This window comes from Pseudomyrmex gracilis, unplaced genomic scaffold (genome assembly GCF_002006095.1).
Source record: "Pseudomyrmex gracilis isolate BER0280 unplaced genomic scaffold, ASM200609v1 scaffold_2, whole genome shotgun sequence".
NCBI classification, from domain to species: domain Eukaryota; kingdom Metazoa; phylum Arthropoda; class Insecta; order Hymenoptera; family Formicidae; genus Pseudomyrmex; species Pseudomyrmex gracilis.
This window is the reverse complement of record NW_018020586.1, coordinates 38,318-62,364: the sequence shown is the minus strand read 5'-3', so window position 1 is coordinate 62,364 and position 24,047 is coordinate 38,318. Positions and strand designations below refer to the sequence as shown.

At 33.2% G+C, this 24,047-nt stretch overlaps 5 protein-coding genes across 8 annotated transcripts in view; 3 read left to right on the top strand and 2 right to left on the bottom strand.

The window, feature by feature from the left end:
* The first annotated feature begins 326 nt into the window (after window positions 1-326).
* LOC109853836 (DCN1-like protein 1) lies at window positions 327-3,037 on the top strand. Its single transcript, XM_020426345.1, has 5 exons — window positions 327-414; window positions 952-1,165; window positions 1,254-1,422; window positions 1,542-1,755; window positions 1,906-3,037. The coding sequence occupies exons 1-5, from the start codon at window positions 412-414 to the stop codon at window positions 2,068-2,070; spliced, it is 765 nt and encodes a 254-aa protein (XP_020281934.1). The 5' UTR covers window positions 327-411; the 3' UTR covers window positions 2,071-3,037.
* Window positions 3,038-3,179: 142 nt separating this feature from the next.
* On the bottom strand, window positions 3,180-5,481 carry LOC109853712. Of its 2 annotated transcripts, none has more exons than XM_020426073.1 (5): window positions 5,090-5,481; window positions 4,751-4,989; window positions 4,434-4,595; window positions 4,307-4,375; window positions 3,180-4,233 (listed from the first exon to the last, which is right to left on the bottom strand). In XM_020426073.1, exons 1-5 carry the CDS (start codon window positions 5,214-5,216, stop codon window positions 4,087-4,089), a joined length of 744 nt encoding a protein of 247 aa, XP_020281662.1. In that variant the 5' UTR covers window positions 5,217-5,481; the 3' UTR covers window positions 3,180-4,086. The 2 variants fall into 2 exon arrangements, with proteins under 2 accessions (XP_020281662.1, XP_020281671.1); XM_020426082.1 differs by having other exon boundaries at window positions 3,180-4,219.
* A 1,584-nt stretch (window positions 5,482-7,065) lies between these two features.
* Window positions 7,066-15,399, bottom strand: LOC109854061 (tripeptidyl-peptidase 2). 2 transcript variants are annotated; one of them, XM_020426776.1, is made up of 18 exons: window positions 15,167-15,399; window positions 14,386-14,682; window positions 13,671-13,831; window positions 13,401-13,564; window positions 12,988-13,320; window positions 12,601-12,870; window positions 12,204-12,515; window positions 11,946-12,102; window positions 11,689-11,876; window positions 11,456-11,610; window positions 11,141-11,358; window positions 10,839-11,073; window positions 10,500-10,750; window positions 9,613-9,624; window positions 8,713-8,942; window positions 7,682-8,136; window positions 7,362-7,577; window positions 7,066-7,297 (listed from the first exon to the last, which is right to left on the bottom strand). In XM_020426776.1, the coding sequence occupies exons 1-17, from the start codon at window positions 15,326-15,328 to the stop codon at window positions 7,368-7,370; spliced, it is 3,810 nt and encodes a 1,269-aa protein (XP_020282365.1). In that variant the 5' UTR covers window positions 15,329-15,399; the 3' UTR covers window positions 7,066-7,297; window positions 7,362-7,367. The 2 variants fall into 2 exon arrangements, with proteins under 2 accessions (XP_020282365.1, XP_020282375.1); XM_020426786.1 differs by lacking the exon at window positions 9,613-9,624 and having other exon boundaries at window positions 15,167-15,398.
* Window positions 15,400-15,603: 204 nt separating this feature from the next.
* Window positions 15,604-18,904, top strand: LOC109854073 (UDP-glucuronic acid decarboxylase 1). The gene is made up of 4 exons (XM_020426798.1): window positions 15,604-15,914; window positions 16,424-17,125; window positions 17,200-17,520; window positions 17,607-18,904. The coding sequence occupies exons 1-4, from the start codon at window positions 15,854-15,856 to the stop codon at window positions 17,873-17,875; spliced, it is 1,353 nt and encodes a 450-aa protein (XP_020282387.1). The 5' UTR covers window positions 15,604-15,853; the 3' UTR covers window positions 17,876-18,904.
* Window positions 18,905-22,002: 3,098 nt separating this feature from the next.
* LOC109854050 (extracellular sulfatase SULF-1 homolog) overlaps window positions 22,003-24,047 on the top strand; it is a 38,170-nt gene continuing 36,125 nt past the window's right edge. Inside the window, exon 1 of one of the 2 annotated variants that reach the window (XM_020426765.1) lies at window positions 22,003-22,438. The gene's annotated coding sequence lies outside the window, so the exon portion shown is untranslated. The remainder of the gene's footprint in view (window positions 22,439-24,047) is intronic. The other variant, XM_020426754.1, reaches the window with a different exon arrangement.

The window sequence follows — 24,047 nt, the reverse complement described above, 5'->3', positions numbered from 1 at the left end:
TATTTATCACGCATATCTCTCGAGATCGATTGCTACGGCGTACCGATGCGCGCAACCGTTCAACTCGATTGAAAAAGCAGTGTTGTTTTCATTCGACGCATAATGAAAAATTTCGAGGAATATTTTGCGCGACACGTTCGCACGAGAATTTTTTTTTAGATACGATGCAACTTGCCGTGAATTCACACGCGCAATTGCTCGGCTGATCGAACCATTTAAATAACCCGCTGTGTTTATACGTCGTCCTGGTTTACTCCGATAACGTTTGGTGGCATTCCCCGCGACGGTACCATCCACTTGCGATGTATTTGCATTTCTAAAGACCTTCACAGAACATGCGCATGTTCATGTCAGGTGTAGTGTAAGAGGAATAATATTTTGGCTTTGAGGAGGCCTAAAATTAGCCGGAAAATGGTAAGCATTTGAAAAAAGATCGATTGTTCACTAATCAGACTTTTCATTCGTGCTCGTAATATCAATTGATTAAGTCGATTCACTCACCGAGATTGCGTCGTTCGTTTTGAAATTGGCATAACCTATCTTCGTGTGTAACGCGTACAAAAATTGTTTTTTTTTTCTCACGTCAAAGTCAAACTTGTGTCATTTGACACAATGGGGGACAACGCAATTTTAACTTTTCTTCTTTTTCACAGTTTCTGAGTACGTGACATTAAAATTGTCATCCGCGATAATGCAAAACTTAATACAATAAAAAGTGTGGTTTAAATGATGTAAACGTGTTTTTGCGCAATTTTGAATTGCTTCTTCGAGTAAAATTCTTGAAAGAATGCTCTAAAGCGTTATTTATAGCGATACATGAATTTTAGAATTGTACTTTGTATATATTACTCTTATGCATATGTCCAATATATGAAGCAAGTAACATACATATCTGCATTCGCAAAAAGTCTGATACAGGTTACATAAAACAGCATTTGTTTATTGTTACAGCATAAATTAAAATTTTCACAAAGGGACAAAGTGAAAAAATTCATCACATTTACACAAACTGGTGAACAAACTGCAATATACTGTTTAGCTCAAAATGATTGGAAACTTGATCTGGCAAGCGACAATTACTTCCAAAATCCGGATCTTTATTATAAAGAACCAAAAAATTCTGTTGATAAAAAAAAGTTGGAAGTATTATACAACAAATATCAAGGTAAAACACTTTTCTGTAATAGTATTTGGTTTTTAATAACTCCATTGTTAATATAAAACCAGTATGCATATAATCACTGTACTTGCAGATCCAAGTGAACCCAATAAAATTACTGCAGATGGTATTATGAAATTTTTGGATGATTTAAATTTAAGTCCAGAAAGTAAACTAGTTTTAATTATTGCATGGAAATTTCGTGCAGAAACACAATGTGAATTTACTAAGGAAGAATTTATGAATGGCATGATGGATTTGGGGTAAATATTTTTAAAATTTTACACAATAATGTATTTTATTTATTATTTGATTCAATCATTTAAGTGTGCCAAATATTATGCTTTTGTTCCATGTCAAAAATTCTTTTTTTTTTTCACAGAGTGGATAGTATAGACAAGTTAAAAGCACGTTTAGGTAGTTTAGAAAATGAATTAAGAGATCCTCTAAAATTCAAGGACTTCTATCATTTCACATTTAATTATGCGAAGAATACGGGACAGAAAGGTTTAGATTTGGACATGGCAATTGCTTATTGGAACATCGTATTAGATGACAAATTCAAATTTCTTCAATTATGGTGTCAGTTCTTACAGGTGAGAAACTTGGAAGTTTGTTTTAAAGTAAATTCTTTTGAAATGTTATTTTTTTATTTATATTATTTTAAAATAAATTCATCCATAAAAATTCATAAAATTTCTTTCTTCCAAGATCTCCTCAAAATATTTATTATTAACATCTTTCAGGAACATCATAAAAGATCAATTCCAAAAGACACGTGGAATTTGTTGCTAGATTTTGCACTTATGATTAATTCAGATATGAGTAATTATGATGAAGAGGGAGCTTGGCCTGTATTAATCGATGATTTTGTAGAATGGGCACAACCTCGTGTTCGTCAATCCCTCTAACGTTGTTTTGGCAACACACACATACATGATAAATTTATTTATTTGATTGTAAAACATTTTTTACCAAATTTCACTTAATAATTTTGCCAGTGAGAATTAAGAATGATTCCAGTAACATAAAACATCATCTTACTTTCTGTACATGATCACAGATAAATCAATACATATAGACTATAATGACTCATAGTATATTATAGCAGTCATATGTAATATGCATTCTGAGATTGTATGATACATTTCTTTAATAGGTGTTCACTTTCATTTGCAGAAAGAAATAGCGTATTTCTTTAAACTTGATATAAACTTGTTGTTTACAAATATTTGTGTGAATCTTACTAACCATATAGTGTATACGAAATTGTTATTTATAAAATAGTTTAACTGCAATACTTTTGATTTATCTTCGAAGAGGAGAAACAACATTGCCTTGATATTGAGCATATTGTACAAAGTAATATGATGTATAAGATGTTTATTTATACATGGAAATACGGCAAAAAAGTTTGCTCAACTACCCCTGAATCAGGGGGTATTTGCAGACAATTTTTAGAAAGAATATTCCTTAATCCATTCTCTTTTAACAAACTGTTTTGGAAGTAAAACCACAGAGGGATTAGCTTATACGTTTGTGTAGATAGTAATTTCTAGAAATTGCGTTGTTGAAGAAATTGTTACTAAATAAATTCTGCGATACTCTCTATTACACGATACATCTACTGTACATAAGAACACAAAGAGAAAAAAATCTGTATATTTTAGACATCCATACAAATTCTGGCACCATTTTACTTATCTTTTTATATTAAACTTAGGTTAAAAATAAGATGACTAAAAACTTCATTTCTTATGTAACATAAGAAAAGATCAATATTGTGTACTTTTGAATAAGTGCTCTAGACAAAAAATAAAGATTTTTTTATAAAATTAAACTATAATTTTGTCCAAATTAAATATATATATATATATACACGGCTTTTATGTTCATTTATTGTAAATTGTTGGTACACTATACAAATTATATATATTTTTGTTTTCTCTTCAGTGTTATTCTCTATAAATAAATTTGATTCTCTTGACAAAATTGTCATTATGTTTGTTAAAAACATAGTATCTCTTGTGATTACATTTTATATAAAATGCAATCATTTGTCTTCTTGGAATAATTGGTACGATTACGAATTTTATTTATATAAAATATATATATATGAAAGATATATAGAAAGAGAGAATACACCATTATATACTGTAAAAAAAGTTATACATACTACTATCAATCTCGAAAGCTAATTGTTAAGAAATCAAAAAATCTTGTAGTTATATATATATATATATGTATAATGTTATAAAGTTATAAAACAAATTTCTCGAGTAAAAGTGTATCGTCCATACTTTTTTGATTATATTTTATAAGTATAATGTAAAATAGTTAGAAACAATCTTAACATATATATATATACATAAATATATATATATATATATAAAATAATATGAACTCAATATATATAGAGTTACATATCGCCAGGGATATGTTTCCGCAATGCTAAACTTATTCAAACAAAAATAAATATCGTATTTTAGCAATTATATGAAATATTGTTTTCGAAGATAAATCAAATTATTTTCTTAATAGTTTTTTCAGCATTGTGTAAACAAAATAAAATGTTTTATTAGCTTTAGGGGAGACAGAGAAAGTAAATTGTATATAAATATATATATAAATTATATACATAATGTAAATAAATTATCAATCTATTCACTTTGGCTGTTTCAAAAAGCTGCTAAATAAATATACATATTTCGCGTGTGCATATTATCTATATGTGTTTAAATAAAAACTTCTGCTAAGTATGTACAATTATATTTCGGTGTCTTATTTGTGTGTCAAGCAAAAAAAAAGTAAGTTTTATATTTATACATTCATAATTAGTAAGAAATACGTAGGCAATAAAATACCTCGGTATATGCAGTTATATAAAAATAGATGATTTTTTAGAGATTTAAATGTCTGTTTGAATTTTAAATATTTCCACAGTGATTAGTGCATTGTGCGCTGTATGAATATAAGAAAGCCAATTCATATTTATTAGCTTGTGTATTGTAACAATTCTGTAATACATCCTTAGTATACCAGTTGCATAATGATTCCAATCTATCAATAGTTGTCTGCATCAGACATTTTTCACAATTTATTACCGAAAGATATTTCACGTATTTATCTCACTTCAAATTTACTTACTTGTGCAATAACCAATCCGCGACTAGAATTATCGACAATAGTGTGACTGTGTGAATCAAACAATGTGACCTACGCACATAACTTGTGTTATTTATGTTTGTCATTAAATTCTAGCTGAATCGCTCACCTTATAGATTTTTCCTTGAAATATGAATAGTACAGTGCGTCCACATGTGATGAGCAGCATAAATAAAGTGTGAGATTTTGGACCTCTGTACCAGTTGTGCAAAAATATATTTATATTTTTGTACAAGCTTGTTTCTATGTCTTCGTGAAAGACATTGAATTTCTAAAAAGATATTACTTATATGGTTTAGATATGAGGTTCATACAAATATGGTTCTATTTATTCGGAAATAAAAACTTAAAGATAAATAAAAAAGAAGTTGAATATTTTATGTTGGAATATAAAATTTGTTTTATATTCCATATATATGAATATACCCATTCTTTTAATATATTTAAACTGTTTCCCCCATATTTCAAAGCTTCCTCAGTACTCAAATATGGATCCGATAAAAGTCTTTCTTTGACAAGCCATGCATGAGTCGCATTACCCTCTATTATAGCTTCCGCTACAACAATACTCAACTTTGGACAGCTTTCTATGTCATAGATGAATAAATTTTCTCTCAATATTCGTGCAGCCACGAGTAAACATATAAGTGTACAAGCCTCACTTCCTAGAGTGATTACAATACATCAAAAAAATAAATATTGTCAATATTCAAAATTTTTATACAGTAACATGTTTATTTTCTCTAAAATAAATATAAAAATTACTTTCTTGCCCTGGAGGATAACGGCTTTGTGAAAAGTCAGGGTGATACCACAATACATCTACTTCATTATTAGAACAGCTTTTTATATATGTTGGGAAGCGACAGCTAAATAACGGTGGTAAAGTCATAATTACGAAATTTCTTATTTCGTATGCCCTTCATTACTTATTAATTTTGTTGCCAAATGCATTTTTTTGTAATTTATTTTTATAGTTTTCTCCAAAAAACTTGTAATATGTCAAGACATTTTAGGTTCTAAACCTGTGTATTACGGTTTGGTTTTATGTGTGATGTTGTAGAATGTTATAAAAAAAAACAATAGACATCAAGAAAGCTATATTCAACAAATTTACAACTAAAAAAACTACAAAGAATTTCCACAACTAGCACAACACAGGCGCGCGCTACGCGCACGCTACTGTTATTTTTATTTAACGTGTTGTTAGTGAACAACCTGTCATCGCGATGACAGATAGTATATACGTCTTATAAACCATATAATACACATATAAGAAATGTCAAAAATAACGCATGAAAATCAAACTCAAAAAATAGTGAGAGAGAGAAGTGGAAAAACAACACGTGACTAAAGTCACGTAACAAGGAAAAGGGTAAAAAAGAGAATATTATATATATATTATATGTAATATTCTATATCTATATATAATACACACACATACGCATATATGTATATATATATACCGTAATCACGTGACCGAAATCAGTAACACCGCCGCGGTCGCGCGGCCGAAGTCAATGACTCCACCGCAGTCGCGCGACCGAGGTCATTGACCCCGCCGCGGTCGCGCGACCGAGGTCATTGACCCCGCCGCGGTCGCGCGGCCGAGGTCAGTGCCCCGCCAAGGCCGCGCGGCCGAGGTCAGTGACCCCGCCGAAGTCGCGCGGCGGAGGTCAGTGACATTACTGTAGTATGTATATATAATACATATAATACAATATAAAGTATAATATTATAAATATATAATAAATTATAATGTATAATATGTATTATTGAAATGGTATATATAATATAAATTACAGTCACGTTATTTTCACGTGTTGTTTTTCTACTCTTTCCTGTCACGTGACTTTAGTTACGTTTTTAATTTTCTCTACATATACGACGAACTGTCTCAAAATCGCTTTAATGATTAAAACACTTACAGAAACTTAATAATTTTGTTTACAAGTTTTTTAACTGTGAAATACAATTATATTTTAAATTGTCTCATCTATGAAATATTTTTATCTCTCTTTAGAAAAAATATTAAGAGTTTAATAAAGTTAATAAAACTTGTTAAATAATTGTTAAAATTTCATACAGAATATTCTTTTATTGCATAAGATATAAAAGTATTTGCGTTTGGTAAATAACATGTCATTTTACAATGATGAAACTAATAAATAGTCCATTCAGACAATAGTCACAAATTGTGCATATACATAAAAAAAGAACATATAATAATAAGATAAACTACATTCTTAAATTTTATTCATCCGTGGAAAACAAAAGATATATTTGAATGTCCGATAATAGTCGTTCGTTGCAGGGAAGAGTTTTTACTGAATTGAAAAATCCTTTACTTTGCGAGATTCACAATACCTAATTAACGAAATATTAATAAAGACCCGCAAATGATCGCGAGCATTTACATGCAAATCAACCAACGTTTATTTATTTTAAGAAAAAAAAATGCGGAAACCATGCCTTTGCGTTTAGTTATCGTTAATTATTGATTTTTATTTAATACATATATTTAATATATATATTATACATGTATTAATTTAATATGTGTGTATGGATATATATACTTTTATATTAACTCTTCCCATTAAAGAGTGTCACGTGTGTGGACGCGCGAAACTAGTCTGTGTATCTTCCTCTATTTATATACGAACAGTTATAAGACTCTTATCGGACACATATGTATAAACATGATTTATTAAGTCAGTTTAGTACCGCAGTCAATTTTCTAATTCATTATTTATCAGTATATTTTTATTATGAATATTTATAATTTTCTAAATATATATTACATATGCGACTTGCTTACGCGTGTAGTAATATGACAGTTTACTACACAAACGATATCACTGTTATTACAAATATGCAAAGATGTACTGAAAACGCTTTTCAAAATTGTTCTTCATTGTCAAGATAAGAAAAAGTATAACATCAAAACGCCGTAACGTATTCGTCTTAAAAATTCTGAAAGTAAAAAGACATGAATGTTTGCATATAAGATTATATTATTTTTATATGTACTACTTACTAGTGATCAAAACGGTTTGTACGTGGCCGGATAACGCGACGGTATACTTGTGGTAAGAAGACGTGCCCAATGTTCCCACCCCAAAATCTTTGCAATTTCAATGCACTTCTCATCGATTTCCTTCAGCGGTTTCTCTTCGTAATATCGTAATAGTAATTTTAAGTAACGTCCATAGTGTTTGTTAATATGCGCGTGCCATAAAGATAAAATAATAACCTAAGAAATAAAAATACATCTTATTTGTTATACAATATACATGTGCATATAAAATAATGTTTTTAAAAATATTTAGGTAATAAAAACACTCCTATGTTAAGTACCTTATTATCAGTAAGTTCGGCGAATTTCTGCACTTCTTGCCAGTGATGCGTAACACTTTCTAGCAAATGTTCAACGGATCCATCTCCCTCTCCAGTCTTTGTACCATGTACGTACAATCGTGATAATGCACAGCCCTTTTTCACTAATGCCTCAATCAAACTGTTCTTTGTCTTCTCCATAGACACTTTGAATTTAGCCGCATCAGGTCGCTGATCATTTTTCAATCCGAAATAAGCTAGTAGCTTATCTTGATCAATAATTGTAATTACCGAATCAGCAACTGTTATTATTTGATTGGCAAGTGCGATAGCGTTTTCTGAAAGATCATCATGTGGTACATGACGCCGTCCTTCGGGAGAATCCAAAGACTGTAACATGGCAATATGAACGGGCAAATGGTCCGAGTAAAGTCCTTTTAGTTCTCCATACAACTGATTCGCGTGCTCACCAGGCTCTGTTATGTACGAGAACAAAATTTATCAGTACATAAAATAACTCATAAAACAATTTGCAAATTAATTAATTATATGTCCAGAGACAAACGTTATACATATTAAGGAGAGACGTCTGCATAAAATGCAAATATTTATGTTATAATATTTACACTGATAAGAAAAAACAAACAGTAGAAAATTTGCAAACAAACTATGTTTGTCATTTATATAGTAAAACTATAAGAACAGTAATCACGAATAAATCTTATTTGACATACAAAACTATATATATACAACCATAAGTACAAAGGAAGATGAATGTATGCAAGAATTACAAATACATGCTTTAAAATATGTCTTATGTGTGTGATAAACCAAGAGGGGGGATATAACAAATATAATATATACGTTGGCATTTTCAACCCAACTTACTTATAGATGGTGCTACAGATGGAATATACCGGAAAAACAATAGAATGTATTTGTGACAGTACTATAAATAAATTACTCAAAATATCTACTTGTATTTATTATGTTTCTAACTATATGATATATCTATATTTATGTATCATATATATGTATATATATGAAATTACCGAATTTTGCAAGATAATTGCACTTTAAGTCTCTCAGTGCTTCGTTGTATTCGTCCCACTTTGAAGTTTTATCCTTCTCGGATTTATTAGTGGAGTTGCTGTTATTTTTCTTGGGTATCTCAGCTATGATGTATTTAAATACGTGACTATCCACCTTCTTTCCAACATCGTCTTTACAGAAAGTCAATGTACCTTGAAGGTAGCTACCAGGAGTAGCGTACTTAAATAATCTTTGAAAAAAAGAAAAATATTTAACGAATATTCATAAAAAGCTCTTTTTAGTATCAAACTAATCAAGAAATAAAGATCTTAAAAAGCCAAACGCTGGACATATATACAAGATATGTTTTTTAAACGTGTAAATTAATACACATAGTGATTCGAATTCAATTCAAAAATTCTCTCTCATATCACAGATGCTTAAAAATATTTAATATATTTTAAGAGACCAAAATTACACATTCTTTTATAGTAAACATAGCTGTTTTACTATATATGCATTACATGCTTGAAGCCAAACAGAAAAGTTGAATACAGAACAAAGCTTCAAATACATTTGATGTGTTATTAATCTTTTATATAATTTAAAAGTTACGTATGCGTGCACATATATAATCTATAACAATTTTCATGGAATAAAATGTTTACAAGAGAGAGATTCAAAGATAATAAACTGTTTTTGCTAAATGATAATATAGATATACATTATAAAGAAATGTTTGAAGTTTGCATGAAAAAGAGAGTAATACGCCAAAGTAACAATAAAAACAAAGCGAACATAATTTATATTACGACATGCGCTTAAAAATATCTAGAACCACATACACTTAAGAATCCCTTAAGTTTTTATTTAAAGCATTTTCAAATGCAAAATGTATATAAAATTTTATTAGGACTCACCTGTGTTCAGTGCTGCAATGTAAAGATAAAAAAAAGAAAATTATCTTTGTAGCACTCTCTTTTTACCAGCAAATAGTACATATACATTAATACGCTGAATCAATATCGTAAAATTTTTTATATAATTCCTTGAGTAATTTCATGTCGATATATCGAAGAAAGCTGTCTTCAATTACAGTTTTATCCAATTTATTTAGACAGATTAGTTTTTCAAATCAGTCAAAGAAAATGCATGTGAATTTTTACGATATCAATTTTGAGACATTCGATATACATATACGTACGTTTATATAAAAAACATTCATGATATCATTATTAAAATCTATCTAGATCAATAATCAAACAAAAGTAAAATATAGCTAAACTAGAAAAGAAATCGAGTTACAGTATTTTACACTCAACAAAAAGAGCATACTATAAGCCACAACATATATTAACTCTAAATTTATACATAAAAGTGAGACACGTTTCACGAACAAAAAAATATATACATATAGTTTTCTGTATAACTTTTCCATATATATCAAAATTGTTTAGCAGCACAAATTAACTTTGATGTGTATTGTACACACATACAATAAGAAAAATAATCTATAAAAGATCAAAATGGTGATTCAAAAATTTCTTAAAGTAAAATTAAAACTTTAATTACATATGTATATGTATGTAAAACAATGTGAAAGTTTTTCAAAGCAAAGTAAAACATAAATTTTATACAGGCATAAATTTCAAAATCGTGAAATTTTAAATCATTTTTATATACATATTTTAAAATTATACTATGTGTAGATATTTAATTGCTTAAATGTTAAACTATGTTACCTTGTCAAGCATTATCAAGATAATATAATATAAAAAATTAAGCATATGTATATAAATGTACTCACTTGCTTTCATTAGATAATGGAGCAATATAAACAGGAAAAAGATGACCAGGTGGAATAGATGCAGATACCATCTTCTTACCACCAATCATAGCTTGTAAATGATTGGCGTAAATGTCCAAATTAATTGGCGTACTAAGTTTCTGACTCAAAAATATCGGCATATCCGTCAATTTTTCTAATAAATCTCTTTTTTCATGACGCACATGCATTTTCAAAGTGTAATCTCCTTTTTCGAGTTTTGGGATCGTATACTGTAACGGAACAATAAAATACAATTTTGTTTTTACACATTCTGACAATTGATATAATTTATATAATTCAAACCACTTGAAACCTTACTTTAGATGGATATGCATCTCCACAACCTATTAGCTGTTTGTTACTGTCATAAAGCATCCACATTTGACTTTCATACTCACTCTCGTACAACAAATCGCTAAGTAATGCAGCGTTTGGTGTGACTTCTGTTGCTTTTGCGGAGTGAAATGGATATGAGAGTTGTAATTCATATATTTGTCGTGAAGGAGGAATGATGTCACGCGCTCGTAGAGGAGTAATTTTCGATTCGTTAGGCCTATAAATGTTACTCGATGAAAAATAATTCAATCATTAATCTGAACATAAATTTCAAATGAACATACTTCACAACTTGAACAGTTGTCTTCAGAGAAATGACGGGCGCAATTTCCTCATTTCTAAGAGAGCTACGCAATTCAAGACGATTGACTCCATCGCCAGGTTGCATTATGAGATTACCGCTAATCAAACGGATTCCATGAAATTCAATCGAATAGTCAATATACATGTCACCTAGATTTGCCCAATATTTTGCAATAACTACTTCCAGAATTAGTCCACCCTGAAAAAATAAAGAACAGAAAAACATAGTAACTAAGACAATTTATATATAAAACCAGAACTTTTAATTTTACATAATGCTTATTAAAGATAAGTACCTGAACAGCAAAAGGCTGCACAGTTTCCGATTGAGATGTAACACTAATTATTCTATTAACCTCAAGCGTCTTACAAGCCAGTCGAGGTTTTAATTGAAGAGTATGAATTACAAATCTGCCGTTTTTATCCTTTTCCGTACTTCTTAATCTAAGAACTATAATAAAACAAATGAGTATAAAAGTAATAACTTTTTAATAACGTCAACGTAAGTAAGTTTTTTCATGTGTTTTACCTGCCCAAGTAGCATCTTCCGGAACAAGAATGAAATGACGCTGAATTGTATTCGGTTTAAACAAAACGTTTGTATATGTCAAATCTGGAAGAAGTGCAGTCTTTTGTAATGTCATTGGTTGGACAATAGTCACCGGAATTTGAAATACTGGCCCTTTCGCGACGTTCGATACATCAAATGCTCGTATACTGAAAAATATAAATATAAACTTATTTACGGTTATTTCAAACGTTTTAATATAACAAACATCTGTTTACCTAGTTGTATGAACACCTTCTGACAAGTTAGATGCATCAACTCTAACAGAAAAACCACGAGGCATATGCATTAAATCTAGATGTACTGGATACTGAACCCACGAAGCATCACACACGAGCGACAGCTTCAGATTGAAGTCGATCTTACGCTGTGGGTCTGCAAAAGGAATACAAACTTAAACCTAATATAAATGACAAAATATCATAGATTTGCAATCGATAACATAAAAACTTTATAGAAAAAACGCTAAATTATACCTATATTTTCACTATTTATGAATACTGGCTCAACAGTAATTGCATAATCCTTTGGACGATCAATGACACCTGTTCTCATGTGAATGCCTTTAGAATTATTAATGCCACAATTAACGACAAATCGAATGTCTCTTTCAGCGGCATCGTAATACGAGACGAGATTTTCAAACGCACGTTCGACTTGCAATAGGCCAGAGCCTTGCGCAAATGGATCTAACGTAGGTATATAAAGAGCGGTATTTTCAACAGCCCTTTTTATACTGTAAGGAGAATAGGGAACATTTTTGGCAAGAAGACCCGATATAAGAACCGCTAAAAATATGAAAAATGCTTTATTAAGAAATTTGTTCATAAAATATGCTAGTTTTGCTATTATAATAAAAATTTTAATACTTACCAACTGCTCCGGTTACATGTGGGCTCGCCATACTAGTACCATTCATAAGTTGACATTTTCTAAGCGTGAAATTTGGAACACTAGTGATAGCACCTCCTGGTGCACATACCGTTACACCAGCACCTCCGTCTATCATCGGACCACGAGACGTCCAAGTATACGGCATACCTGGCATCTTTTCTCGCAAAGAATATTCAGCCAGCATCATGTCAGGCGATACGTAAGCACCAACGCTAATAATACTGCTTGAACTAATATCCGGAGGAGTTCCTATAATTTTTGAAAATATTTACGGATGTATATATATACACACGTTGAAAACTGCATACTATAAAAAAGAGTAATCTTAGAAAGCAAATTTTGTAAATAGAATTTAATTACATTTACCAATAGTGCACAAAGCTGGTCCGAGATTGCCAGCAGATGCGACCCATGTTACTCCATGTTCGTCAATAACTTCGTTCATCAATTCTCCTATTCTACCCGTGTTTGACCAATGAGCATGCTCTCCATAACTCATATTTATTACGTGAACCTTTTCTTTACGTTTCATAATATGAATCATTGCGCGTACCACGGCCGTTCCAGTTTCCATTGTGCCAATACGACCATCACCAACAGTTAGAGAAATAATTTGAGCACCTGGCGCTACTCCGCTTAATTCCGGTGCATCAGGAAAATATGCAGCCGCAATTGAAGCTACGTGGGTCCCATGACTCGCTACAATTCAAAATAAAAAAATGGAAATTTAACAGAAAATTTCATATTTGTTCTGTGAGAATAATAACCTTTGCACTTACAACATAAGCTAACAATTTCTAATGTATTTCCCTCGTCATGAACATTAATACTAATATTTAATTGATCTTCTGGAGTAAGAGGAGCAAACTCTCTCGTAATAGAATATTCACCAAGAAACACACCAGCTTCTAGATTACCTTCTTCCGAGGTATCAATGCATGCTCTGTAGAAAAAATAGACAACACATTGAACAACCTCGAAATAGATACAAATAAATTGAATTGTATGCATACACATACACACACGGAAGATTTATAACACATTATCACCTCCAAACTTCTCCATCATGAAAAACGACACAATCATAAGTGGGTCCCACATCACAATACTTCTTTTCAAGGTTGTTCAATACTTCAACTTGAGCTTCAAGTTCCTCTTTTTTCAGTCTTTCTTCTGAAGTTGACACTTGTGGACATTTGCTTTCAAAATCCTATATATCATAATTGTTTTGTAAAGACCATCATAACTTTAGAAAGTGAGGGGAGGAATTACATGTGGATCAAAACAATTAATGAGAATACTGAACATATACATAGCACCCATTGCTCTGCTTAGATAGATATTATGTAATGGAATCAATGTCTTTTCAATAGATCAATCTGCCAAATACAAATATAGCACTGGATACAGATCACTGTGACATGTTGTGAAATAGTGTCCTCATTTAATTGCATGGTTTGACATACTCACACAACATTCCTATCTTTGGATCACATGGACTAATATTCTAATTATGTTACTCAGAATTAATCTTTCCATTAATTTCTTACACATAACTTCAGTTTAAACAAAATATAATAAAAGATAAAATTTGACATAATTGTGTAAATAACCTAACCACATTAAATAGAACTATGTGAGTAAAATATTCTCTCAATTGTTGTAATTATTCTAAAATCATGTGTCAAAAAGAAATATTAGTTAAGTGACAAGAAGAATTATTAACATTCTAACAGAGAGTATCTAAAAAAAACTATTACATACTTGTAATTGTCTAGAAGCTTCTGCAAGTGCTGTTTTATGTCCATCATCCCAAAGACGTTTTTTGCGTTCTGCTATTACTCTTTCCTTTAATTTATTAGGATACAGGGAATACAAATTTCTTAAACCAATATGATATTTTCCAGTAGGATTTTTCCAATTAGATGGAACCTTTAATTTCCGACCAGTTAAACCATTTATATATCCGTCTGGTGCTTGAACAACCTTGCTAGTATCTACATCTCCTGCTCCGCTGCAGTCAAATCTTTCAATAATTTTCGGTTTCCCATCTGAAGTCACCTAAATCCCAGAATATATTATATTCATAAGAAATAATTCTTGATAATAAATTTATAACTATAAAAACACATAAAAATATAAGAAAAAATTTTATTAAAAAGCTATTGACAATAGATTTAATGCATTATAACATAAAAAATCGTATATATAAATACTTTTTCACTTCTATAAACTTTTCTCTTAATGAAAAAAATGTGTGTGTAAAAACTTGTGTGTAATAAAACAAAGAACAAAAACCATGACTTTTATTTTTCAATGGAGACACTCTGTAAGAACATATAAAACTTGTAATGTAGATAAAACAGAAGATTAACATAAAAAAATATCTTTTACTGATTGAAATATATTTTTTATTGAAAAAACCCGATATATTCTTGTTCTTGAAATAAATAAAACATTTTTTCTCTGTGAAAGAGGAGGTGCTTTGCAAAGATTAGAAGGCGTGTCAATGCATAACCAATGTCGTGAGTCCGTTCTCCCTCACCTGCATACCCGGGGCCCCGGGGTCCACTCCCGAATCAAGAATCGCAATGACGACACCTCGCCCATCGTATTCGGGATATTTGTTGAGGAACTGAGCGACACCCGTCTCTTTCTTAGGCAACAGGCCCCAGATAGGAAAATTACAATCGATGGCTTCTGCCATGTTTCAAGTGCCGCTGACACTGTGACCGTAGGAAAACCACTTTGTGATGTTTCCTTTGTACTGCCACAGTCTTATATATCAATCAAACAATCAGATCTGCGCGTGCGTAACGCGCTACTTTTAAGGTTATGTGCGGTTAACGTTATTAGCGACAGATGATACATATCATCACCCATTACCGTCGGACGATAATCTCTTGAGTAAAAACTTTAGTTATCTATTTGCACTGAAGATTGCATTCATTGAAATAATCACTACAGAGAAAAGTAATCGGAAACAACGCGGTGACCAATCAACTTCTTGCTCTTTCGGAGTATATACATTGTATGTAAAGAAGTGTGAGGTTACGGAGGTTATGTTTTGTCGTCCGTATATTGCTGTGTATGTATTTTGAAATAGCTATACTCGTGCTTTCTCGATTCGAATCTACATTTTCCATATATTATGTAAGATAATGCGGTACTTGTCTCAAGTGAGAATGACGGAAGCGTTATTCTAATATAAAGTCATGTGCAAACTTAAAGAATGGTTGTCACGCCACGAAAGATGAAACAGGTTGTGATATTCGTATCTTGCGTATTGCTGGGTGAGTTTTAGGAAAGGTTATGAGAAATGTATCAGTTTTTTATTAAAAAAACAAATTGCTCATTGAATCATTTGCAATTATTTGCGAATAGCAATTTATTTACAATTAAAATGCTACAGCGAGCGTATAACAAATAAGAATTGGAGTAATTAATATTTGTCACTTTGTTTTTTTTCACACTTTTATTTGCCTTTTCAATGTAAGTTTATATTACTTTTAAAAATATTATGAATTCTTTTTTCTTTATTTACAATTACATCATTTGAATGTTGAATGCACGCGCACTTGATGATATATTTTCAAATTATGTGCACATATTGTATTCGTTTACGTAACAATAGTTACGTAGACACGTACTTCCGCTTATTTGCAATTTGATTGTTTCACTATAATTTATATATTACGATTAACACAGTTGTAATAAATAACGTGATTATTTTTTCAGTAACATACACTTATATATCAAATTTGCAATATTCTCTTCTATTTTGTCTTTTTTTTTGTAACAGTATTGGGATTTTACAAAACTTTGGTAACAACCGAAGAACGATCTTTTAGACGTGGCCGACATCGTGTCATAGTCAGTGAAAACAAGATCAGTTTAGATAACAAGAATGAAATTATCGAGGCGCAAAAAGTTCGCAATGTCGTCGAGGACTCGTCAGATATCAAAGATATCGAGGAAGCAAAAATTCGCATTCGAGAGCTGGAAGGCAAGCTTCAGCATTTGGAAGCGGCGATTAAAAACGGAGTGGCAAAGGACTTTCCGATCGTGAAGTTCTTGAATTACAAGAATCGGAAGCGAATATTGGTGACTGGCGGCGCGGGTTTTGTCGGTTCTCATCTGGTGGATCGTTTGATGCTGGCTGGGCACGAAGTGATAGTCGTCGATAATTTCTTTACTGGCAGAAAGCGGAATGTAGAACATTGGATCGGTCATGAAAATTTCGAATTGGTGCATCACGATATCGTGAGGCCGCTCTATTTAGAAGTAGACGAGATCTATCATCTCGCCAGTCCTGCTAGTCCGCCGCACTACATGTTAAATCCCGTAAAAACGATAAAAACAAATACTTTAGGGACTATTAACATGTTAGGACTCGCAAAACGGGTCGGTGCGCGAGTATTAATTGCAAGCACGTCGGAAGTATACGGAGATCCTAATGAGCATCCTCAGGCAGAAACTTACTGGGGTCATGTGAATCCCATTGGTAAGAATTTCTTGTTAAGAAATATGTGTCTTTTGAAATATTGTTGTCATGAAATATTGACTTTTCATGTATAGGTCCAAGAGCATGCTATGACGAAGGAAAACGGGTTGCTGAAACATTAAGCTACGCCTATATGAGACAGGAGGGTGTTTCAGTTCGAGTTGCGCGAATTTTCAATACTTTCGGTCCGAGAATGCATATGAATGACGGTCGAGTTGTGTCAAACTTTATTCTTCAAGCCTTACAGAATGAATCAATCACAATTTACGGCAGTGGAAAACAGACGCGATCGTTTCAATACGTTTCTGATTTAGTGGACGGTCTGGTCGCATTAATGGAATCGAATTACACTTTGCCAGTAAACATCGGAAATCCCGTGGAGCATACGATCGAACGTAAGAGTTATTTGTTGTATCGTACGAATTTTGTTTTACGACCTGTTTTGTGTATCTGAGATTTGACATTTTTTATTTGTTTTTAGAATTTGCGCTCATAATAAAAAAGTTGGTAGGTGCCACCAGTGAAATAGTTGAACGCGCGGCAGTCGAGGACGATCCGCAGAGACGAAGACCTGATATCAGCAGAGCAAAACAATATTTGAACTGGGAACCGAAAGTCTCTTTGGCTGAAGGTTTGAAAAAAACCATAGAATACTTCGACAAGGAATTGCAAAGGACACAACATTCTCAGAATCACAGTTTTAAACAGTCTTCTTATAAAAATGATCATGATATAGTAGAACAACTTTAGAGGAAAACAAGTGTAATGATACTACTAATGTATCCACTTACGAAAGTGGCGTGAAAGTGCCATTAAGATACGGACCAGTATGTGCCAAAACCCCGTCCAAAATGTTTGACTTGTATATAATTTGATTTATATATATACATATAATCGCATCTCTTCATCATTTATACATATATTTTGTTTCATATTTTTCATTTTATCGCTTAAATTGAGAACATACGTGTATTAGTCCCTTATAAAAGTAATTATTCTATAAATGTATTTTTTTCATAATTATCATAAAAAACTATCAGCTTTAGTGCGAGCGTATGCAAAGAAGGAATTATACATATTATATATATATATATACATATATATATATATTATTTATTTGCTGTTGATATTGTGTGTACAAAGTAGCGCCAATCATTATCTTTCTATGCATATATATTTTAGGAGGACGGTAGTATTTGATTTTTATCTCATATTTGTAGATATACGTATATGTTCATAAATTTCTATAAAAAAAACTTCTGTCCGAAAGAAGTTAACGCTGGTGATATAGAACAGAAAATGTTTGCTTTTTGTAATATATTGTGTGTTAAAGAGAAATCGTAAAAGTAAAGTCAATTTGCTCTCAAAAAAATAGCTCATATATAAAAATATTTCTAATTAAAAAAGTTATATTTATAGTTATATTAAATATTTATATAGTTTTAAGAGAAGAAATTGTTCAGTTTTTGTTTTTTTCTCTCATAGCAACAATAGTAGAGTAACACTATCGAAGATGTACTTGTATAATAAAACATTAAGAAATTATTAAGCTTATAGGTATAAAGTTACTTAAACGTAACAATGATGAAAGTTTGCGACTTCTTGTTTGCGATACTAACACAAATAGTGTTAGAAACATAATATGTGTAATATATTAGCGTAATCGTAAATGTGTGAGACTGTAATAACAAACTACGTATGTATAAACAAGAAAGTAATTTTATATTTTATACATATAATAAGTAGAACAGAAGAAATAAAATTATCACTTTTAATGTATTCCTTGTCATAATACAATAAAATTACTTTCTATATTGCCGTTAGTCAATGCGATTGTTAGTTTAACAAAGTAAATTCTTTTCGTACAAAAGAAAAAAAATTGAAAACAATGCAACGTGATGTAAAGAAGCAAGTGAATAAATATAAATAACTGTCTTTCTATCAAGTTGCAAATATACGAAAGAAATGTAATGATACATGTGCAACGCGCCAAGTATGATATAATCATCATTATGCGTCGGCTCACACAATACATCATCTTTGACTACGTAATTATCGAGTGCCAAGTGTTTCCACTTTTCCTGTCCTCACTTTCTTAGAACAACAGTTTGAAAAGCTAGCAATTATTTTTTTTATTTGCACGCGTTGTTACAAATAAAGGTAATTTTTTAAATACACGGAGACGTTTCTTTTGTGATAACGAGATAAAACATATTTTATCGTGTAATATCCATTGACATGTAACGAGATTGTTATTTTTTGAAACGCGCGAGAATCCGAAGAAGCCGTCGGCAATATTTTTTTTCGGTTTGCACGCGATGGTGATTTATTGTGAGACCCAATTTTGTGACTTCGAAGATTGTGTAAAATATGTCTGTAACTTGATAGAACCGTATCTCTCTCAATACTTCAACAAGACAAACCTTTCGCTCTTACGCAACCTGTTACTGATTCTTCTTGTCTGCTCGACGAGAGAGATCACGAGTAGATAATTTAATCTCATTGTGAGCGCGCGATTGCAAGCGCGATGCATTCCAGAACGAGATTGGAGAATAGTCCGTGGTCGTTTAAAGCGACTATTTGAAGGGCCGATTAATCGTAATGGGTGTCGCGTGGGCCATGACAGGGCGCGCGTGGTCGGTTGTGTCTCGTCTCTTCAAAAGAAGACGAACGGAAGGTGAAATGAGAAGTAAGCGGGAGGAAAGAGACGTAAGGTCCGGTGATTCTTAATGATAATCATCGCATCCGGGATATATACTCGGCGACTCGGTTGGTGCAAATGAAAGTGCCGCCGCTAGGGTGATGATGACCTAATCGTCATAAATGCGTTCGTACGAAGTCTGTCTGACTCGAACTGAAAAGAACACGTCATACGACGCACGGTTGACGTGTGTGCTCATATTATGAGAGGAAATGAAAAAGAAAAAAAAACAACGATATAAAAGTAATCTGAATACGGAATCGATCCTTAAAAAAAATACACCAGTAGTTATCCTGATCGAATTAAAAATTTGAAATTTTCCGATTACTTTTGCTTTATCAGCGAAACACAAATGTAACTTGTTGTTTTACTCGTTGTTTTTCTTTGTCGTACAGTTCATTACGAGAGAGATGCGTTAACAAGACCGACTCCGCTATTTACGTAGATCGACGAGGTATGTTTTCTCAACATGTCGTACCAGGAAACACACGCGCAACGAGGAAGATCAAAGTAAGAACCGCGCAACATCTCGCGCAACTTCCTCGCGTGCGTTTGAAAATCGTTATTATACAGGCGTCAAGTTACATTTACGTATACGTGATCTATGAAACTGTAATTACGTTAGTCGCGGAAAAACAAGCGCGACGGAAAAGTGGCGACGGGTGTGTGTTCTCGACACTTCACTTGATTTCAGCTCGATAAAATAAAATATCACGCCGATAAAAACGCGCGGTGCAAAGATTAATTTATCCGCGTTGCGTTATAAAAACAAACAAATAAAAAAGATTTCACGGCTTTCGTGCAAACGGCAAACACATTAGTCAACCTTTTCAAGAGTTATTTATATTGCGCTTCTCAACACAAGACACGCAGACATTATCTCTGTCAGAATAAGACTTTTCTGTCACGTTAAGTAAAAGCAATCAATCTTATGTACCAAACGCGCTCCGATATAAAAGTCGAAATCAAAATGTCTTCTTGATATATGTGCGATTTATGTACTTCGTTTCTTAGGATGTAAATCAGATCGAACGTATTTGTCAGAAGATCAAAGTAGCACGTGTTTGCAACAAAAAATACAAATGTAAAATATGTTATTCACTTCTAAGAGAATCGTGAACTTGCGAAAGCGTAGCGTCTGTTGGCACTCAACCAGTTTGCTTTGGCACGGCATGAATCCTATTCGGTTGTTGATAACGCCAGACGAGACTGTATACATATATCTGTAGCGCGTGCATTCCGTCGAAACTCCGCGACTCATCGCCAAACTCCGAGTGTCGAGTCCGGAACGGGAAGTCGTGCCTCGAGACTGCGAGAGAGACTTGTGGGCGCAAGTTCAGCACAAGTTGTGCAAATTGTACGAACGCGATAAAGATTTCGTTCGAGTTCGCTTGTAAAGGCATCATGACCCTGCGATATTTCGAGCCGCGGAAACGGAATCGTGGCGCAGGTGTTGGGGTGATAGGTGGGTGTAAGTAGCAAACACACAACGTAGCGCCGGGTTAATACCTGAGCAGTAAAAGCTTCTCTCTCTCTCTGTTTCCCGGTCACCTTTCCCCGTCGGTTACAATTGAAACAGCCGGCGTGCAGAACGTACGATGGGATTTTACTGCCGTGCCATACGAGCCTTTTCGATACTAATTTTCGCTAAAAGCTTTACGACCACGCTGGCGTCGTGGGACTTTTGATACGGTCGCCGTATAATTTTGCGTAAAGCGAAAATTTACGGGAATATGTTCCACGTCGACGCATTTATGGTCAGTAGTCTTATCGGTAATATTCTCCGTTCGTGATGTGGCCGTGTGAATTTGTTTCGACTATTGCGCGCTTTTCAATTTCCTCTTCTTGTCTCGGAACTCTTCGCACGTGATCTTTTAGTGTCTAAGAATATCCGCCGATGCTTCCATATTCATAACAACAAGTTTGTTTTCACGTCAAAATAATACCCAATAAAGCGCGTGCGCACCGAGATTTAAAAAAAAAAAAAAAAAAAAGACTAAATGCAAAAATAAGAAAATGCGCGCGCTGATTTCGTTACTGCGATCGTCGCGAAGTTTCGAATTTTTCGCCGCGACGGATTTCTCTTCCGCGGTCGATCGCTCGCGTCGATAAATCGCTTCGACGAGAAGAGGCGCGCGATTTCCCCATTGCTCACCCGCCAGGACACCGGTTTCGCGGCGAAGAATTTCACGAGGGACGAGAGCAAGAGGAGAGCACCGTGGAAAGGATGATGCACTTGGCGCGCCGTAGGACCCGTAAAGGCCGGGATCAACGCGCAAGTTTTCTGGCTCGGGCACAGAGGGAGAGCAGCTGTTTCCAGGCTGGACGGTGCCGACGGAGCGAAGTGGCCATGGACTGACGGCGGACTTCAGTCTAGTTGCGACCGTCGCGTTGCGAGGTCGTTTGACGAAACCGGTTCGGTTCCCGCGAACAATTATCTTGCCGCCACGTGTATTCGTGCATCGTTTTGCCGACGTCGTCGATTCGTGGCCGAATTTTACGCCGGTTCGGGTTACAAACAACGATAAGATCGTGCCATCGATCCAATTTCATCGTCAAAAAGCAGTTTCGTCGCCGATGAGAATCCGGCATCGCCTTCTCTATTAGTACAGGTATTAAAAACTTTTTTCTTCTTTTTCTCTTTAACAATTGAACTCGCTGGTTCTCTTGACGCGCACCACATTTATGTTTTCTTAGATACACGCGATGAACGCGTCTTATTTCTACGTTTCACAAATTCATCGATATTTATCGGTCAATTCTTAATTTTCGGCGGAATTTAAATTATACTCTTTCGTTATATGCATGCTCGTCGCATCCTCGCTTAGAGTAAATTTCAGACTCGCGTAGGCCGATTCACGCGGCTGTAGATCGGCGAACCAGTCCAGTGTCGCAAAAAAACGTTCTAGCACATGTCTCGATCAATGGGCCTACAATGAAAAAAAAGTAACACGAAAAAAATTTACATACTATTCGTTGTGAAATCTTGACCAAGTTCTGCACTAAACAAAGTCCGAATAAAAAAACGATTTATATTTGGTCTCTTTACATTTTAGCTGTGATTTCCGTTTAAATTTACAATTTTAGTATTTTTTATTTTCGTGTTTTTTTTTACCGACAATTAACATTTTCATGTAAATTTTCGTAAATTTTGAGTTATTGTTTTATATGAAAAGATTACGAGATTATTGTCGAAGTTTAGCGAGGACCGTTTTACGATCGTTGCTTTTCAAAGTAAGATGTAGTTTACGCGCATAAAAGCGTCGTGTAAGCGTAAAGTACATTTGAAAGCAGCGATGCACAAGCACAATAGTGCAATTGTAGCGTATACGGCTTTTGTATACAAGAGCGTAATTGTATTATACGACTGTCGGGGAGTCGATGATTGCTTTGATGAAACGCGTAGAATAAACTGATTAAGAAGACAAAAGTTTCTCGGCAAAATTCGCGATGTAAAAGTAATTATACCTTACATTTGTGCGAACGCTGCAATAATTGCGAAACTTAGCAATTTTCTAGCAAAGAAAATTATAATACTTCAAAAACTGATGAAATAGAATTAATCTGTAGATATTGCAATTTTATACGCATTTTTTATACGTTTTCAATCTTGATAAATATAATATTGATACACATATAAATTACCGCGTAAAGATGAAGCATCGACGCGATTTGTGTAAAAAAAAAAACTAATATATTATTCGCGTTCGTAAAACAAAAACTTATCGAACTGCAGTGATTGTAACGTAGAAAAAAAGAAAAGCAGCAACAATCTGTGTACACATTACTGACACCCGCATTTTGCACCTAACGCGCGATAGCATGATTAACTGCTCATTGTACATTCATACGTAGAAAGGTATATTTATTACAAGCGGTTTTTTCCCTGCAACGATGCCTGCAGTCACACATAGTTTATTACTCACATTAGTATTTTTTTCAAACTAAAGATGGCGCAACAGGCTTAATGTTCTTCTATTTGTTATGTTCAGAAATAATTTATTAGTTTTACGCGCGAAGTTTATCTATGATTTTACGCGATATTTTCATATAGGCAATATTCGATCTTCAGTTAGACAACTTCTGCGAATCAATAAAATATAAAATATGCAATTGTGCGTAAATGTTTAATTTATTATTTATATTCGAATTTCTCGACAACAAAAACACGAACTTCGTGACTTGCTTTGTCTATTCACATGTTTGAAAGACATGCTGGAA

Excerpts from the sequence above, each read along its gene's own strand:
- LOC109853836 (XM_020426345.1), top strand. Across the intron at positions 1,166-1,253 it reads ATTATACAACAAATATCAAG|ATCCAAGTGAACCCAATAAA; the intron begins GTAAAACACTTT and ends CTGTACTTGCAG. Across the intron at positions 1,756-1,905 it reads TATGGTGTCAGTTCTTACAG|GAACATCATAAAAGATCAAT; the intron begins GTGAGAAACTTG and ends AACATCTTTCAG.
- LOC109853712 (XM_020426073.1), bottom strand. The coding sequence starts at position 5,216 with ATGACTTTACCACCGTTATTTAGCTGTCGCTTCCCAACATATATAAAA. Across the intron at positions 4,990-5,089 it reads TTATCCTCCAGGGCAAGAAA|GAAGTGAGGCTTGTACACTT; the intron begins GTAATTTTTATA and ends TAATCACTCTAG. Across the intron at positions 4,376-4,433 it reads TTCAAGGAAAAATCTATAAG|GTCACATTGTTTGATTCACA; the intron begins GTGAGCGATTCA and ends TTATGTGCGTAG.
- LOC109854061 (XM_020426776.1), bottom strand. The coding sequence starts at position 15,328 with ATGGCAGAAGCCATCGATTGTAATTTTCCTATCTGGGGCCTGTTGCCT. Across the intron at positions 12,103-12,203 it reads CATAAATAGTGAAAATATAG|ACCCACAGCGTAAGATCGAC; the intron begins GTATAATTTAGC and ends TTCCTTTTGCAG. Across the intron at positions 7,578-7,681 it reads CCGAACTTACTGATAATAAG|GTTATTATTTTATCTTTATG; the intron begins GTACTTAACATA and ends TTTATTTCTTAG.
- LOC109854073 (XM_020426798.1), top strand. The coding sequence starts at position 15,854 with ATGGTTGTCACGCCACGAAAGATGAAACAGGTTGTGATATTCGTATCT. Across the intron at positions 15,915-16,423 it reads CGTATCTTGCGTATTGCTGG|TATTGGGATTTTACAAAACT; the intron begins GTGAGTTTTAGG and ends TTTTTGTAACAG. Across the intron at positions 17,521-17,606 it reads CGTGGAGCATACGATCGAAC|AATTTGCGCTCATAATAAAA; the intron begins GTAAGAGTTATT and ends ATTTGTTTTTAG.